This window comes from Rhineura floridana, chromosome 2 (assembly GCF_030035675.1).
Source record: "Rhineura floridana isolate rRhiFlo1 chromosome 2, rRhiFlo1.hap2, whole genome shotgun sequence".
NCBI lineage: Eukaryota > Metazoa > Chordata > Lepidosauria > Squamata > Rhineuridae > Rhineura > Rhineura floridana.
In genome coordinates this window covers 175,863,033-175,876,961 of record NC_084481.1, presented here as the reverse complement: position 1 = coordinate 175,876,961, position 13,929 = coordinate 175,863,033, and the positions used below count along the sequence as shown (strand labels likewise).

The 13,929-nt window shown below is 37.3% G+C and overlaps 1 protein-coding gene across 12 annotated transcripts in view; it reads left to right on the top strand.

Annotated features, from left to right (window-relative positions):
* Window positions 1-13,929, top strand: part of CDIN1 (CDAN1 interacting nuclease 1) — a 214,236-nt gene that overhangs the window by 140,232 nt on the left and 60,075 nt on the right. For all 12 annotated transcript variants that reach the window (XR_009760709.1, XM_061611513.1, XM_061611521.1 and 9 more), the window contains one exon: window positions 664-769. Coding sequence is in view for 11 of the 12 variants with exons in the window: in XM_061611513.1 (XP_061467497.1) it covers window positions 664-769 (106 nt within the window). In the remaining variant the exon portion in view is untranslated. The remainder of the gene's footprint in view (window positions 1-663; window positions 770-13,929) is intronic.

Here is a 13,929-nt window from a genome sequence, read left to right as displayed (position 1 = left end):
TAATAAATAAATAAATAAAATAATCTTAAAATTATAGAATCATAAAGTACTGAACAAATGACCAACACAGAATCAAATTAATAATATAAAAAACCTTGGTGAAACAAAACCATTTTCAGCAGGTGACGAAATAGCAGGATTATAGGTGGCTGTCTGATTTTAATAGGAACAGTGTTCTAAATTACTGGTGCCATTACACTAAAAGCTTTGATTCGCGTATAAAGTAAAATATGAGATAGTTGTGAGACAGTCAAGGGGGCTTGGAGTCCAGCAGCATATAGAGGTCCACGGGTTCTCCAGTCTTGCAGTATGACATGGCACAACAGGTCTTGTGTCCATGTTACTTCCTTTTCCATGCAAGTTTCACAATCTGTGTATATCCCATAACTCTTTACATCTACCATATGAGTAAGTGGAGAAATATGGCAGGTTATGAATGGGCACTGTGTGAACAATAAGACATATGATCCAATTATTCTGCCCTTAAAGATACAGGCACACTTTAAAAAGATTAAATGTCTTTTCAGTATGGTTTAAAACTGAGGCATCCTTACATCATGGGAATTTGTGTTAGAGTATTCTTAAGTTGTCTTCATTTACTGTGATTCTAAGAATTTGAAAGAACTTTGATTCGTTTTAAACTAGAAACTTTTCCTCATTTAGCTGTAGAAGGCCATATCATTCATTGGGTTGAAAGCAAAGCTTCTTTTGGTGATGAGTGCAGCCACCAAGCCTACCTACATGACCAATTTTGGAGCTACTGGAACAGGTAGATTTTCTTTCTTTCTGTGTCATTTAATCTGTAGGCAACATGTCTACATCATTGTCTACAGTATTATTGTGTTTTGTGGTTGTTAGCCACATCAGACTTCCACAAAAAGGAAAAGCATGATGAATGTTGACATGAAATGAATGTCCACTTGATAACCAGCCACTTCTCTGAGCAGCATAAGCTTATGGACTTCACATTGCCCCTGTCTGCATTTCTCATTACATAGACATTGTACATGTGCTGGAATATTGATAATTGAGATCCTGCAGAATCTCAGGACTAGTGAAACACTAATGGGGGTTCTCAATGTGTCATTTTTTTCTAGAAAGTTCTATCTCCTGCTTTGTATAAGTGCAAGAATGTGTGCATTTTTATAATTTGAACTTGGGCTTTGCATTTGCAGAAAGCACTCAACTCATGCAAAACAAGACACTCAGCTACCCACTTAAGTTCCTTCCAAAATAGAATGGGATATTGTACAAAGAGCTGCAGTTGGTGGGAGGATCAGCAACAATCAGATTTCCTGACTTGTGGTAGCAGAAGGCCTTCCCACTTGAGCAAAATCACCATTCGATAAGACCCTTCACCTGCAAGAGTAATAGTTTGCCTTTGTGCACCTTCAATGGCAGGAGCTTATAGAAAAAGCAGAATTATTAAACTCCCTTTGAAAATTGATTTCTGCTAGGGAACTTTAAAACACCAAGCCCTTTGTCTGTTCTTGTTTTTTTAGAGGTTTGTTCTACTGTCCACTACATCTTTTACTTGTATACATCAAGAACTAAAACATAACCATATGATTCCTCATTTGAGGTTGGGGTTGGGGGGGGCTGATATATTTCTCTTTGAGTTTTCTGTGTTTAAGAAATCATCTTATTAAGATGTGTCTTATGATAGCAAGGCTACATTTCCTTGATGGGGCAAAGCCTGCAAGCTGAATACTTTTTTTTTTTATTTGGTGGGTGACATGTGTTTGCTCCTTCCAACTTCCTCTTTCTAGGCAGTCATCCTTCCCGCCTATCCCTTTCAACTTGTCAAGAATCTTCCATATCAGCTTCCAACATTGCTAGTTTCCTCTTGCTACTTATTCCTACTTATTCTTTGCCATCTGACATATACCTCCCATGCTTCTTCCCCCTCCAGTCCCCGCATTCCAACATGTCTCCCTTCTTTCCCTCTGCCATGATCCTAAAGTACCTACTATTTTGAAACGTGTCTTCTGCTGCTTTTGCCTCCTTCTTTTCCCAGGCTCTCCCCAATTATTTCCCAGAATAATTCCCTAATGGAAAAAACCTGTTACCCTACCAAGATGCCATATTTGAACCATCTGAGAGATACGTGTGGTGAATAAATAAGGCTGCCTTATTCTAAGTCAGATCTAACAGATTGTCAAGGTCTCTAGCATGGACTCTATCAGAGTCCTGCTACCTGAGATCATTTTACATGGCAATGTCATGGATTGAACCTAAAACCATCTGCATGCACTTGCTCTACCACTGTGCTATGGCCACTCCTGAGTTAAACTTGTCCATTTCTGCTCTGTAAGAATTGTGTATGTATGTGTGTTGTAAAATATGAAAAGTACATGAAAATCTAATTTGGTTTAATCAAATAGTTGAATTCCAATCTAAAGCTGTGCAGCATATTCTGCTCTAATATACTGTACTAATGAGTACACTGGTATTTCAAGAGACAGATTAATTAATAATTAGTAACTACACTGTCAGTAATGACTTACAGTAAGTAAGGATGCAGTCAGTTTACTTTTTCCATTGTTTGCAAATCTGGCTGCAGTGTCTTTAGACTGTATTTTAGTTAGTCCCAGGAGAAACCTGACGCTGTTATTATCGGAAGTAACTTTGCTACATTTGAAGAAGGCAAAATGTCTTCTTTGACACTGATATTAGAATAATGATAATTCTACATAATGAGAGTAGCATTTCTTCTACACTCTTGGAATATGAATAGCAAGCCTTCCATCTACTAAAATCCTTCCCTATTTGACTGTAATAGTAATGTCTTTAGTATTCTCCATACATTCAAAAGTGGGGGGAAAGTTCCTAGTTAGTCAATAGGAATACTCTAATTTTTTCAAGATGGTTAACTTCTAAGTAACACTCCTAAAATTCCTTTCTATAAACAGTACATACCGATTGATCCTAAATGCTCACTCAGATATAAATTACACTAAGGGCGCAACCCAACTTGCATTTATGCCAGGCTGAGGGGAGTTGGATGCGGCCAGCTGGGTCCTGGCATAAGTCCCTAAGCCTGGCTCAGCTGAGACGGGTGCAAGTGGAGTTGGTGTAAACTCCATAAAGCCCGAAAAAGGGGAATATCATGGGTGTGTCAGGGGAGGGGGCGATGTGAGTGGATTTAGGCCACATCCAACTCGTGTTTGGAGTGGTCCTGCAGGTCCTGATTCAGGTAAAAGTTACACCAGGAAAAAGGTCAGTCTAAGAAAATAATTGCAATAGAAGTCAATGGAAAGGGCTTACTCCCCAGTAGGGGTATTTGGGAGAGCAGGCTTTTTCTTTCTGGTCCCTGTGCACAGCTCCCAATTGAGCCAGCATTCAGCCAACCCAGAGGCTTCTGAATGACAATTGGATGCAACAAAACTTTACACTGGCTTCTCTTGCTCCTGCAGAACTTACACCTGCTTCCCCGAGGTGGATTGCTCTGTAAGTTTAATGCAATTAAGTATGCTTAGGATTGCAACTGTAGTGGGATGTGCAGCACAATCCTATACATGTCTACACATGATGTTCAGTGCATTTACTCTCAGGCAAGTCAATTTCACAGCTGAAATTGTTTCTGATGAAGATAATAGATAATGGTTAAAAATATCTTGGTCAAAGGGAACAAAACTAAAATTCTATTTTAGCTTGTATGTGTTAAATGCCATTTGTCACATGTGTACAGAAAGATGTAAGGAAGACTGCGTTATTTAATGTACTGAGTATTTAGGTAATGTTATCAGTTGATAAGCTGACATAATGTTAAATTGTTTGAAAGTTTTAGGGAAGGAAGATATCTTTTCTAGTGCAATGTCAATATCTAGCAGTTTAGGGGTTTAAAAAGTAGTATTGGCAGAATGAAACATAGTGGCTTAACAGACTTAGTGGAAACCTTGGGAGTTGCATTTGTCAAGCATCTAGGAAAACTGTTCATGCATACTCAGTATCCAAAGCCTCATTGGCAGCCAAAACACAAAGAACTGAAAGGTCATTCTTCTTCCTGCAGTGTGATGGTTTGTTGACATATTTTGACACACTGGTACAATACTGAAAGGTTTTGACCTTATTGCAACACTCAGGGACTTAGGATTTCCAGTGCTCATGGAATTTCACAAATTCTACATTCTCTCTACCTCTCTTATCTTCCGTGCCTGTCCTAGCATTAGTTAACTTGTTTTAGAAAATGGGCTTGAATGAAATTAGAGTCATGAATTACTGTCATTTTTCATTCAAGCTATCATTGTCAGGTGGGGGGAAGAATTATTCTGAATCTACTCACAGCAATGAAAACTAGTGAATTTTAATTTTCGAAAAGGAAGCTTGTTATCCTTAAGGCCTTCAAAGGAGAACTATATGATGTTTGTGAGCAGAAAGTTTTCTATTTGTTTAAAATTTAAGTGTATGTGTTCTTCTTTGAATCAATTAAAAAACTAATTAAGGCTGCAATCCTATGCACACATACCTGAGACTATGTCTCATTGAATTTAGTGGGACTACTGAGTAGATTGTATTTAAGATTGTGCAGTTAATGAATAATGCTGCCAAATAAGTAGTATAAAGCATCTTTAGTCTGAAGGGTTTTTTTGGTATTTGTATAATAGCATCGTCTTCAACATTCTAAAGTTTGTGATATCAGTATGTTTATGATAGTGTTCTTTCTCTATAGTAAAAATTCCACTATGGTGGCAACACAACAGGAATAAATCCACATAATTCAATCTCCAATCAAGATCACATTAGCCAGTAAATTTCACTTGGGGGACTTTTTTCCCCATATTGAACATTTTAGTAGCATACCAGATTTAGACCTTCATTTATAAATGTTTTTGAGGCTGTGCTGTTTTTTCCTTTCTTCTTCCAAAAGTAAACAGAGTATTATTATCTTTCATTGTTTGAATTGTAGATCTTTATATTTTTCCTCTACTCCTTCAAATATTGTCACATCATTGGAGGCTATCCCATAATACAGACAGAGCGCTTTCACCTTCCATCTACATTACTGCAAGGTTTCAGCTCCAATTTCCTTGGTATTTCTCATTCAGATTAGACAAGCATCTAGGCTTATGCACGATAAGAGCTGACAGCATAGATCCTGCTATGTTTGCCAAAGGCCTGGTCACAGACACTCCACTATGTCAAAGAATGTCAGCCCCCACAGACCTTACCTTTCAGAACTCCTTGTGATTTTTAATTGACATTTACATCTGACATTTTGAATGTACTTGAATGTACATCTTATTATTGAGCCTTTATCTACATATGAATAGTTAAAACAATTTTCTGAACAGTACCTCAAAAAATTATTACTATTTAAGAAGGCTGCTTTGCTTGCTGAAACACAGGCCTAGGAACATTCCCTTCCCCATGTGTAATTGTATGAGTGCTTTCCTAATCAAATTACAAAGCTTTCGCTGTGTGTGTGAAAAAAGAAGTTAAAAGTAATAGACAAAAATATAAGCATGTTATGTGTAGGACATACTAGGTGTACAACTGTGATGCAAAACTTTCCTTTAAAATGATAGCTACTTCATTTGGGATATTTTAAAATGTAGTACACAAAATGACATATTCATAACTACTCCAAATTCCATTTAAAGCATAATATTTGAGGATAAAATAATACTTTAAAAGCATTTTTATTTGATGTTTTGTAATATTTTTCTATGTATATTTTCCAAATGGAAGTTTTAATTTTAAAAAATTCAAATTTATTAAATTAATAAGGGTAATTATCCTAAATTAGAATAAAGAAGTTCAGTTGCTCATAAATGTCAATAAGCAAAGAACTAACAGAAGTGGTTTGTCACAAACGATGCTGCTTTTCTTCTAATTAGTTCATTTACATTTTACAAATTAACAGTAAAATACAGATAGAAGATATTCCAGCAGCATACCACAGCATTACTGACCTGTATTTGTATCTGCCAAATTTAAGTTAATTAGAAATGTAGATGCTGTTTGTTTTATCTGTCACAAAGCTCATCTTTAAAAAAAGGCTAGACACACTCCCCCCACTCAACATTTATCATCTAAATAATAGTCTTCCCAAGATGGCAGCCTCATAATAAACTCTTTTCAGTGGAGTGATGGGTAATGAAGCTTGCTTGTGAAGGCAGCGAAATATGTTGTCTAGCCAAATGCATGAATATGATGGCTGGAGAATCAGTGGACTTTCTCAGTCATCAATCTTTTTAGTAACCTCTTACACATCTGAATATTTTGATAGATGATCTAATAATTGAGTTATCTATCTTTCTAACTATCAGAGTTGTATAAAAATTATTCTCACATACAATTGAATATTAAATATATTGGACATCCAGTAAATTTTTCAAAAAAAAAAAGGCCAAGTGTTGGAAGAATTCTATGATGTAAATTAACAAATGGAAATTTAAAGAATTAAGCCTTCTGAAATTGTGTAAGAAAACAGTAAACACAGAATCAGAAACTGATTTCCTTTAAAATGTTGGGATGTATGCAAAACAGGTAAAAAGAAGATGCTAATATGGTTAGTAGTACATTTAAATGGTGTGTAAGGTGTAATATAAAATATTTTTCAGAGTCTATACCTGATAAACGGAAAGTGGTTTCAGATTTCTTGACATCTGATTTATTTTTCCTTGCAAGTGCTAAACATAAGGACAAATGAGACCCAATATAGGAAATTAGGATCTTTCCTTCTTTTTATTTTATTACTTAGCATTTCCATTGGTCACTCTGAAGATGAAGAAAGTGGAACTATGAAAAGAGTGTTCTAACCCCCTTTCCATTAAATAGCTGCAACCGCAAAACTGTTGTTAGATTTTGTCTTGGAGTGGAGGAGAGAGGTACTTTTTCCCCTGTGCTGAAAATAGCAATGGGGCGATTTTAAGTTGAGGAAAGGGTACAAGAAGAAAGGATTAAGCATCCACTTCCAGATAACTCCTTCCCCCATCTTCAAAGCAGCCAGTTAAAGTAGTAAAATAAGAATCCTGGGATATCTTAAGCATAGATTTCCTGCCTCACACCTGGCTGAGCCTAAAGGTATTATTTTTCAACATTTTGAATCTGGTTCTTCCTGATTTTGAAACTAAGACTAAATTCCTAAACACAGTTACTAGGAAATACAGGGACAAACATCTGAGTAAATGCATAAGATTGGCTGAATAAGATTGTTGGGTGGGAGAAATCTGCCAGCACTTTGTATATACAGTAATACCTCAGTTAACAAATCCTCTGGGAACAAAGCTCCTTTTAAGGAAGACTTTTCTCAAGATGAAACTGACTGCTTTGCTTTGCTATGGATAAACTTTCAAGCCTGTGCCTTTGCTTTAAGGTGAAACTGATGAGCATGTGTCTGTTTTGCTATCAATAAACTGATAAGCCTGTGCCTTAGTTTTGCAATGGTGAAATTGACAAGCCTGTGTGCTTGCTTTTCATTAAACAGATCTCTTCCTTTCTCCCTGGACTGGGGCAGGAAGGATCCAGTAAGATTCGGAGGGGGAGGGGGAGGGTGCTGGGTAGGCACCATTGAAAGCCCCTGTTGAAGCTGCCCCCACCATCTATGAGTGCATGTAGGAACCTATCCCTGTTCTTTCCATGTTATTTCTACCTTTACTACCAAAATTTCAGTTAAAATAATGTCCAGGAATGCATCTACTTTGTTAACTGAGGTATTACTGTAATAAATCCTTAAAATTTTTAGAGCATATGATTAAATTACAAGATGTTACCTTCCTGTGCCTGAAGAACTATCCGCTTGGTGAGGAGGGAAGAGGACATGTGTTTCTGGCAGATAGATTTAATCCAGCTTATACTATGAATAATGGAGAACTTCTTTCCAACTGGCAACTAAACGGTAAAAACAATCCTTTCAATGTGAATTGAATCTACAGCTTTTTATTTATTTACAAGATTTGTGCTCCACCTTTATTTCAATGGTCATCAAAGCAGTTTAAAACAGATTGCAATAATGCAAAATGAAACAATCCCTTACAGACTACAATACAGGAGGACTGAGTCCTCTGGCTGATGCGTGGGACCAGAGCATGTTTCCCCTTAGGTCTGAAGTCCAGGACAAAGGTGGCTAGAGCAAAGTGTTCATTCTGGCAAGAAGGTGGAAAGTGATCTCCCTGTAGCTGTGCCTTTGTGGGAGGGAGGATGGGAGGGAAGGCTACAGCCTTCCAGCAGCCCTGGGCAGAAAAAGGAAAGAGAAGGCAGCCATTGAAGTCTGGGGACAACTGAACAAGAATAAGACTTTATGCGTCTTGGTATAATACGAAGAACCTTTTTTTCTGGGCACATTGTTTGTTTTTTCTGTCTCCACTTGAAATAAGTTACTCTAAAAATTAGCTCTTGATTTTGTTTACAAGATATACCTCCTATTAGCAGATTCTTAAGGATCTCTGTTTATTTTTATTTATTTTATTTGCAAAAAAGTTTCTGCCATCAACATTAAGAAAAAATATTTAGTGAACAGCATAAAATCTACAATGAAATTACATTCATAAAGCAAGTACAAAGTACATTACAAATCAGTATATGTGCAAAAAAAAACAACCCTATATAAAATGTATCAAAGAAATTACCTCAAACTCTTTTCCCCACTCAAGTGTAATAGTGTACCAGTTCAGGCTTGGTTTTGTAATCTGAACATTTCTCTCAATACCTTCATAAAATAATAAAATGGGGGAAAGCAGGATAATACTTTGATAATCTTCAGTCTTCTATAGTTTGATGCAGAGGTAGCCAATGAGGTGTACTCCAGAAGTTGTGGACTGCAATTCCCATCATCCATGACCATTGTCCATGCTTGCTGGGGCTGATGGGAGTTGCAGCCCAAAACATCTGGGGGAGCCCACATTGGTTAACCCCAGTTTAAAGGGTCTGGGGTTGACAAGGTTATCATACTGGCATGTTGTCTGTAGGACTCTGTCCCTCACCAACAGGAAGAAATGCCAAAAGTCGTATGTGAGTAAGGAAGAAATTCTGTGCATATTTATATACTTAGATGTGCAGGGATTTGTCTGAAACAGTGGAGTTTAATGCTTTTCAGTGTTTCACTATATTCTTTCCCCACCATCTGTAGTCTCGTGCTTGCATGGGAGGGGAGAGAGAAATAGGTTAGTGTAATCACACTTCAATAGTGCAATCAAAGCACACCCACCCACAGACATGAGTCTGGATGCCTTCAGTACTGCCAAACTTCCCTATAAATTGCTTGTACCATTATATTGGCTGTCTGCATTTTGAAAACTATGATTTTATTTGACTGTGAATATGCAGTTGAATTGTTTGTCTATAAACTCTGAAAGTAAATGTCAGAAACTGGTAGCGGCTCTGCGGGATTTCAGACAGGATTCTCTCCTAGTCCTACCTTAAGGTGCCGGGGATCCCACATGTACTGATTCATGAGCTGAAGTCAACAACTAGGCCCTTCCCTGTGTCCCCCACACAAACTTCAGATATTAAATGGGTGATGATTAAGGACAGAGCCTTTTCATTTGTGGCCCAGTGCCTTTAGAATGCTCTCCCAATGGAGAATCCATTCTCTGCCCAACTTTAAATGAGTGGTAAACACCACCATCTCAAGTTAAACATTTGGACTAGAGCAATGTTGACAGCTGCTAGTTATGGCCTTTGTGCAGTTTTTATTTTGCTTTTTAATATAATTAATATTAAAATGTCTTTGTTTCTGAGAGCTAGTGTGGCGTAGTGGTTAGAGTGTTGGACTATGACCTGGGAGACCAGGGTTCGAATCCCCACACAGCCATGAAGCTCACTGGGTGACCTTGGAAGGCAATGGTAAACCACCTCTGAATACCGCTTACCATGAAAACCCTATTCTTAGTGTTGCCATAAGTTGGAATCGACTTGAAGGCTGTCCTTTGTTTCTTTTTATTGTTTTTAACATGGGGTGGAACAGACTTCCACTTGTGCAGTAGGGGTTCATCTTCCTTTCCTCCCCCTTGCAGCCCCCGCCCACCATCAGGATCAGATCGGGGGGTCAGGGACACTACAGAATTTATTCTGCAAAATTTTAATTCTGAAATTGTTATTCTTAAATGAGAGAAACTTAATTCAGCCCCCTCTGTTTTAGCTCCTTTTTTCAATACTTACTTTGCTTTAACACATTTTTGCACATACAATTTCAACTTAAAATGTGGAGGAAGTCTTTTAAACAAAAAAAAAGATTGTAGAAGCAAACTGCAAGGAGTATATACTTGCTTTTGAGGTAGCATGCCATACTAGGCTGTACATTGCTGATCTTTGGTTTCAGTGGGTCTAATTTTGAAAGATTTTACATAGCTTTCTTTGGATCAATTGGTCTTGGGAAATGTAGCCCCAGAATGCCACCTCCCTAATCTGCTAGTAATGTGCTAATTTAGAGATATGAAGTACACCAAAGGGCAGTCTGATCCTCCCTAAGAATTCAGCTATTGCAGTGCATACCTATGGAAACAAATAAAATAACATCCTAGACATTTGCCTCTGACAATGCCCATTACCTGAGGGGCATAAATCTACACTGGCACCAGGGGTTGCTCCATAGGGTAAGGTATTTGCCAGGGACCCTAGACCAACATAAGGCCCAATGTTTTCAAAAGTGCTACCATTTCCACTTTCCACAGAGTATCCAAGGTCAGATGTGGCCTAAGAGATTTCTAAGTTTGCATGTCCCACTTCTTCCAGATCAAGGGATCACTTAGAGTACTATGCCCAAGGGCCTCCAAAATCCTGAAGCCAGCACTGAGTAGCACTATGTGGGTTGGACTGTTCCCACTACTCTTAGTCTTCTGCTTTCCCTATCCTTGCCACCCAAAAGTTTCCTTTGCAGTGCTCAGTGGGGATATTCCTCAACCATCAGAGCAGGAACACTGGCTGATGCTATTTTCATATACAGGCACAGCCAGCTGCCAATGTAGGACCAAGGGAATGCTATATGATAGATATTAGGATCATTTTTGCATTGGTTTGCTGTTGTGACACACAGATTTAACAGAAAGGTAAAAATGGTTAATGCCACTGAAATTAAGAAATTAATAAAGCATGCAAGGTGATGATTGTTAATGCAGGTAGTTAAGGAATCTGAAATTATGTTTGAGAAATTAAAGGATAAAACCTATGTATCCATAACTGACTGGTAAGCTATATTGTTCAAATGGCAGAACTTATAATATCTTTGTATATTATTTATGAACATTTCAATCTTTGGATGTATATAAAGCAGGTTTGGAACATATAAAGTTTCTGTTCCTTTCTTTAAGTATTTTAAAATGTACATGTTCTTTTAGATTGTTTTTTGTTAACAAAGCATCATTTTAGATGTAAACACCAAGAAGTCATGCACTTTTCTTTTAGACAATAAATATTATTTTGTCATAAATGCTCATAGCGAACCTGGATTTACATTTCAGTTGTAGCTACATAGCTTCTCTGTTGTATGACATTATTAGTGAAATAAAGACCTTGTTGTGGGTAGGCTGAGATGATGACATTACAAGGCTATGCTAGCTGAGATGCTGCAAAAAGTTTTGCCCACTATTTTTTTGAAAATTGACATTTATCAAAAAGATGTACTCTGCCACAGGAGGATCTCTGCAGACATTCCTATTTGTGTAGTTTGAGCCTCTCTCTTCAGGTTTCATTATTTAGACCTGATGTGTAGTTAGTTCTTATCAAAACTAATACTATCTGAAGTACTAGGCTTCTAGTGGGGTCCTACTGAGAGGAAGGGCAGGATATAAATCTAATAAATAAATCAATAGTGGTCACACAGCTAACATCAGGATTTCTTCAATGTTACTAATATTACTAAATACAGCATCTCCTTAAACCTGAGTATTGCTTCAATGTCTGTATCAATTACATATTCTAACTGCATTATGTTGAATATTTTGCTTTGAGTTTGTGTAAGTGCATTGTATTTAAACTGATACACATTTGCAGTGTTTTCAGACTAATGCATGACTGTATTGCATTTCAACTTAAAATTACAGTACCATCATAGATCCTAAGGTCTGTGGTTCACAGGTCTCATACATCTAGTCACCATCCAGGCTCTGTTTATGCCCAGACCTGCATAGCTTTAACAAGGTAGCAGCTTCATCTGACTTCAGACCATAACCTGGATTCACACTCAAGACACACTCTTACCCTAATGCTGCATGCGTCCTTGATTTTATATATTTCAACAAGCGTTTTGGGTAGAGACCTGCATCTGTATTGGAATTATTTTTAAGATGTTTTGTTTTTAGGATGTTTTAAAGATGTTTATTGCTTGTTGTTTGCCAGCCTGGGTTCCTTTAGGAGGAAGGGCAGGATATACATTTAATAAATGAAATAAATATATTTTGCTCAACATTATATGGATTGCTATGAAATTGCTTGCATCAGGTTTGAAAACATTAGTTTTTGGATTTTCTTTTCCCTTTTTTCACCATTATGGTTAAGGTTGTTAATGCTTTATTGCCTATTTCTAAAATGATTTTTTAGAATACATACATTCTAAATGCATTCCTATAATAAGAATTGAATAGGACACTTCCAAATAACAAGAGTGACATAAACTTTTATGATTGCTTAAACCTTTTGGCTTAAAAACAAATCTGCTAGCTTTCAATTTCATTTAGTATGTCTTTTTAAAACAAAGTATACATGCTGATTGCTGAACACCAGATGTAAGATTAAATTGGAATACAGACCACAGAATTTGAATCTTGTCCCCATGCTGTTTAGTATTCTGACCGTTTCACTCAAAAGTTGTTCATAATTACAAAACAGAGCTGAATGTGTGGCAACACTAAGGAGATCCAAAATGAGCACATTCGTTTTGAATTCCACATACATGCTTATAGATTAAAATGTTCTTGTTGTTTCTCTTTATTGTGCAGTGAGAGTGCCTGTGAGTTTTGGAGACCTGAAGCTCTAACCCTACTTGAATAAACACAGTGATGGCAGTGAGTTTCTGTCCAGAGTTAATCAGCTGCAGAATTTGTAAACTACACATATGTCAGAGTTGAAAATGTTAGCACTCTAGTAGAAGCTTGAAAAGGTTAGATCTGATAAAAGCCATCAGCAGTTAAAGAAAGTGATTTATGGGACTGTAATGACATAAAATGCCTCATTTATCACTCCTTTATAGATAGGTTAAGGTTTCAGTGTCATACTTTAAAAACTTGACCACTTAGAATTGTCAAAATAGGCCCTTAATTGCCCATCATGCATTTTTGTTTGAATTTCCCTCTCTAGAATTTTTTGTAATTGTATTTCATATTGCTGTTGAGCTTTCCACATAATTTTGATTCATGTTATTCAGATTTAATACTTTTTAAAAATGGTATTGTAAGTCGTTCTTATTGGTTAATCATGTGGACATGAATTCTCATGTATCGTTCCTGTATATTTGTATAAATGTACATGAAACAAAATAAGTTAAATGGTATACCTGGGTGTGTTTTATAAATTCTTTTCAGCTGCTTATGACTCTCTAACTTGGTATATTTCTAATATAAATTTTAAAGCAATATTTGTGCGATTCTTCAGTAGTTAACAGTGTAGCAGAGCAATCCAACTGCGGGGAAGCCAGCATAAGTGGTGTCAGCGCAAGAGAAACCAGTGTAAAGTTGTGCCATATCTAGTTGCCGTTCAGGAGCCTCTAAGTTGGCTGAACACCGGCTCAACCAGGAGCTGCGCATAGCGACCAGAAAGTAAAAGCCTGCTCTCCCAGATACCCCTACTGGGGAGTCAGCCCTTTCCATTGACTTCTATTGCAATGATTTTCTTAGACCAACCTTTTCCTCAGTGTAACCTTTGCCTGGATTAGGACCGGCAGGGGCACTCCAAACACGAATTGGATGTAGCCACCTCAGCCCCTTCCCTCACACACACACACCCAGGATGCCACTTTTTGGGGACTTATGCCGGCTTCACTTACACCTGTCT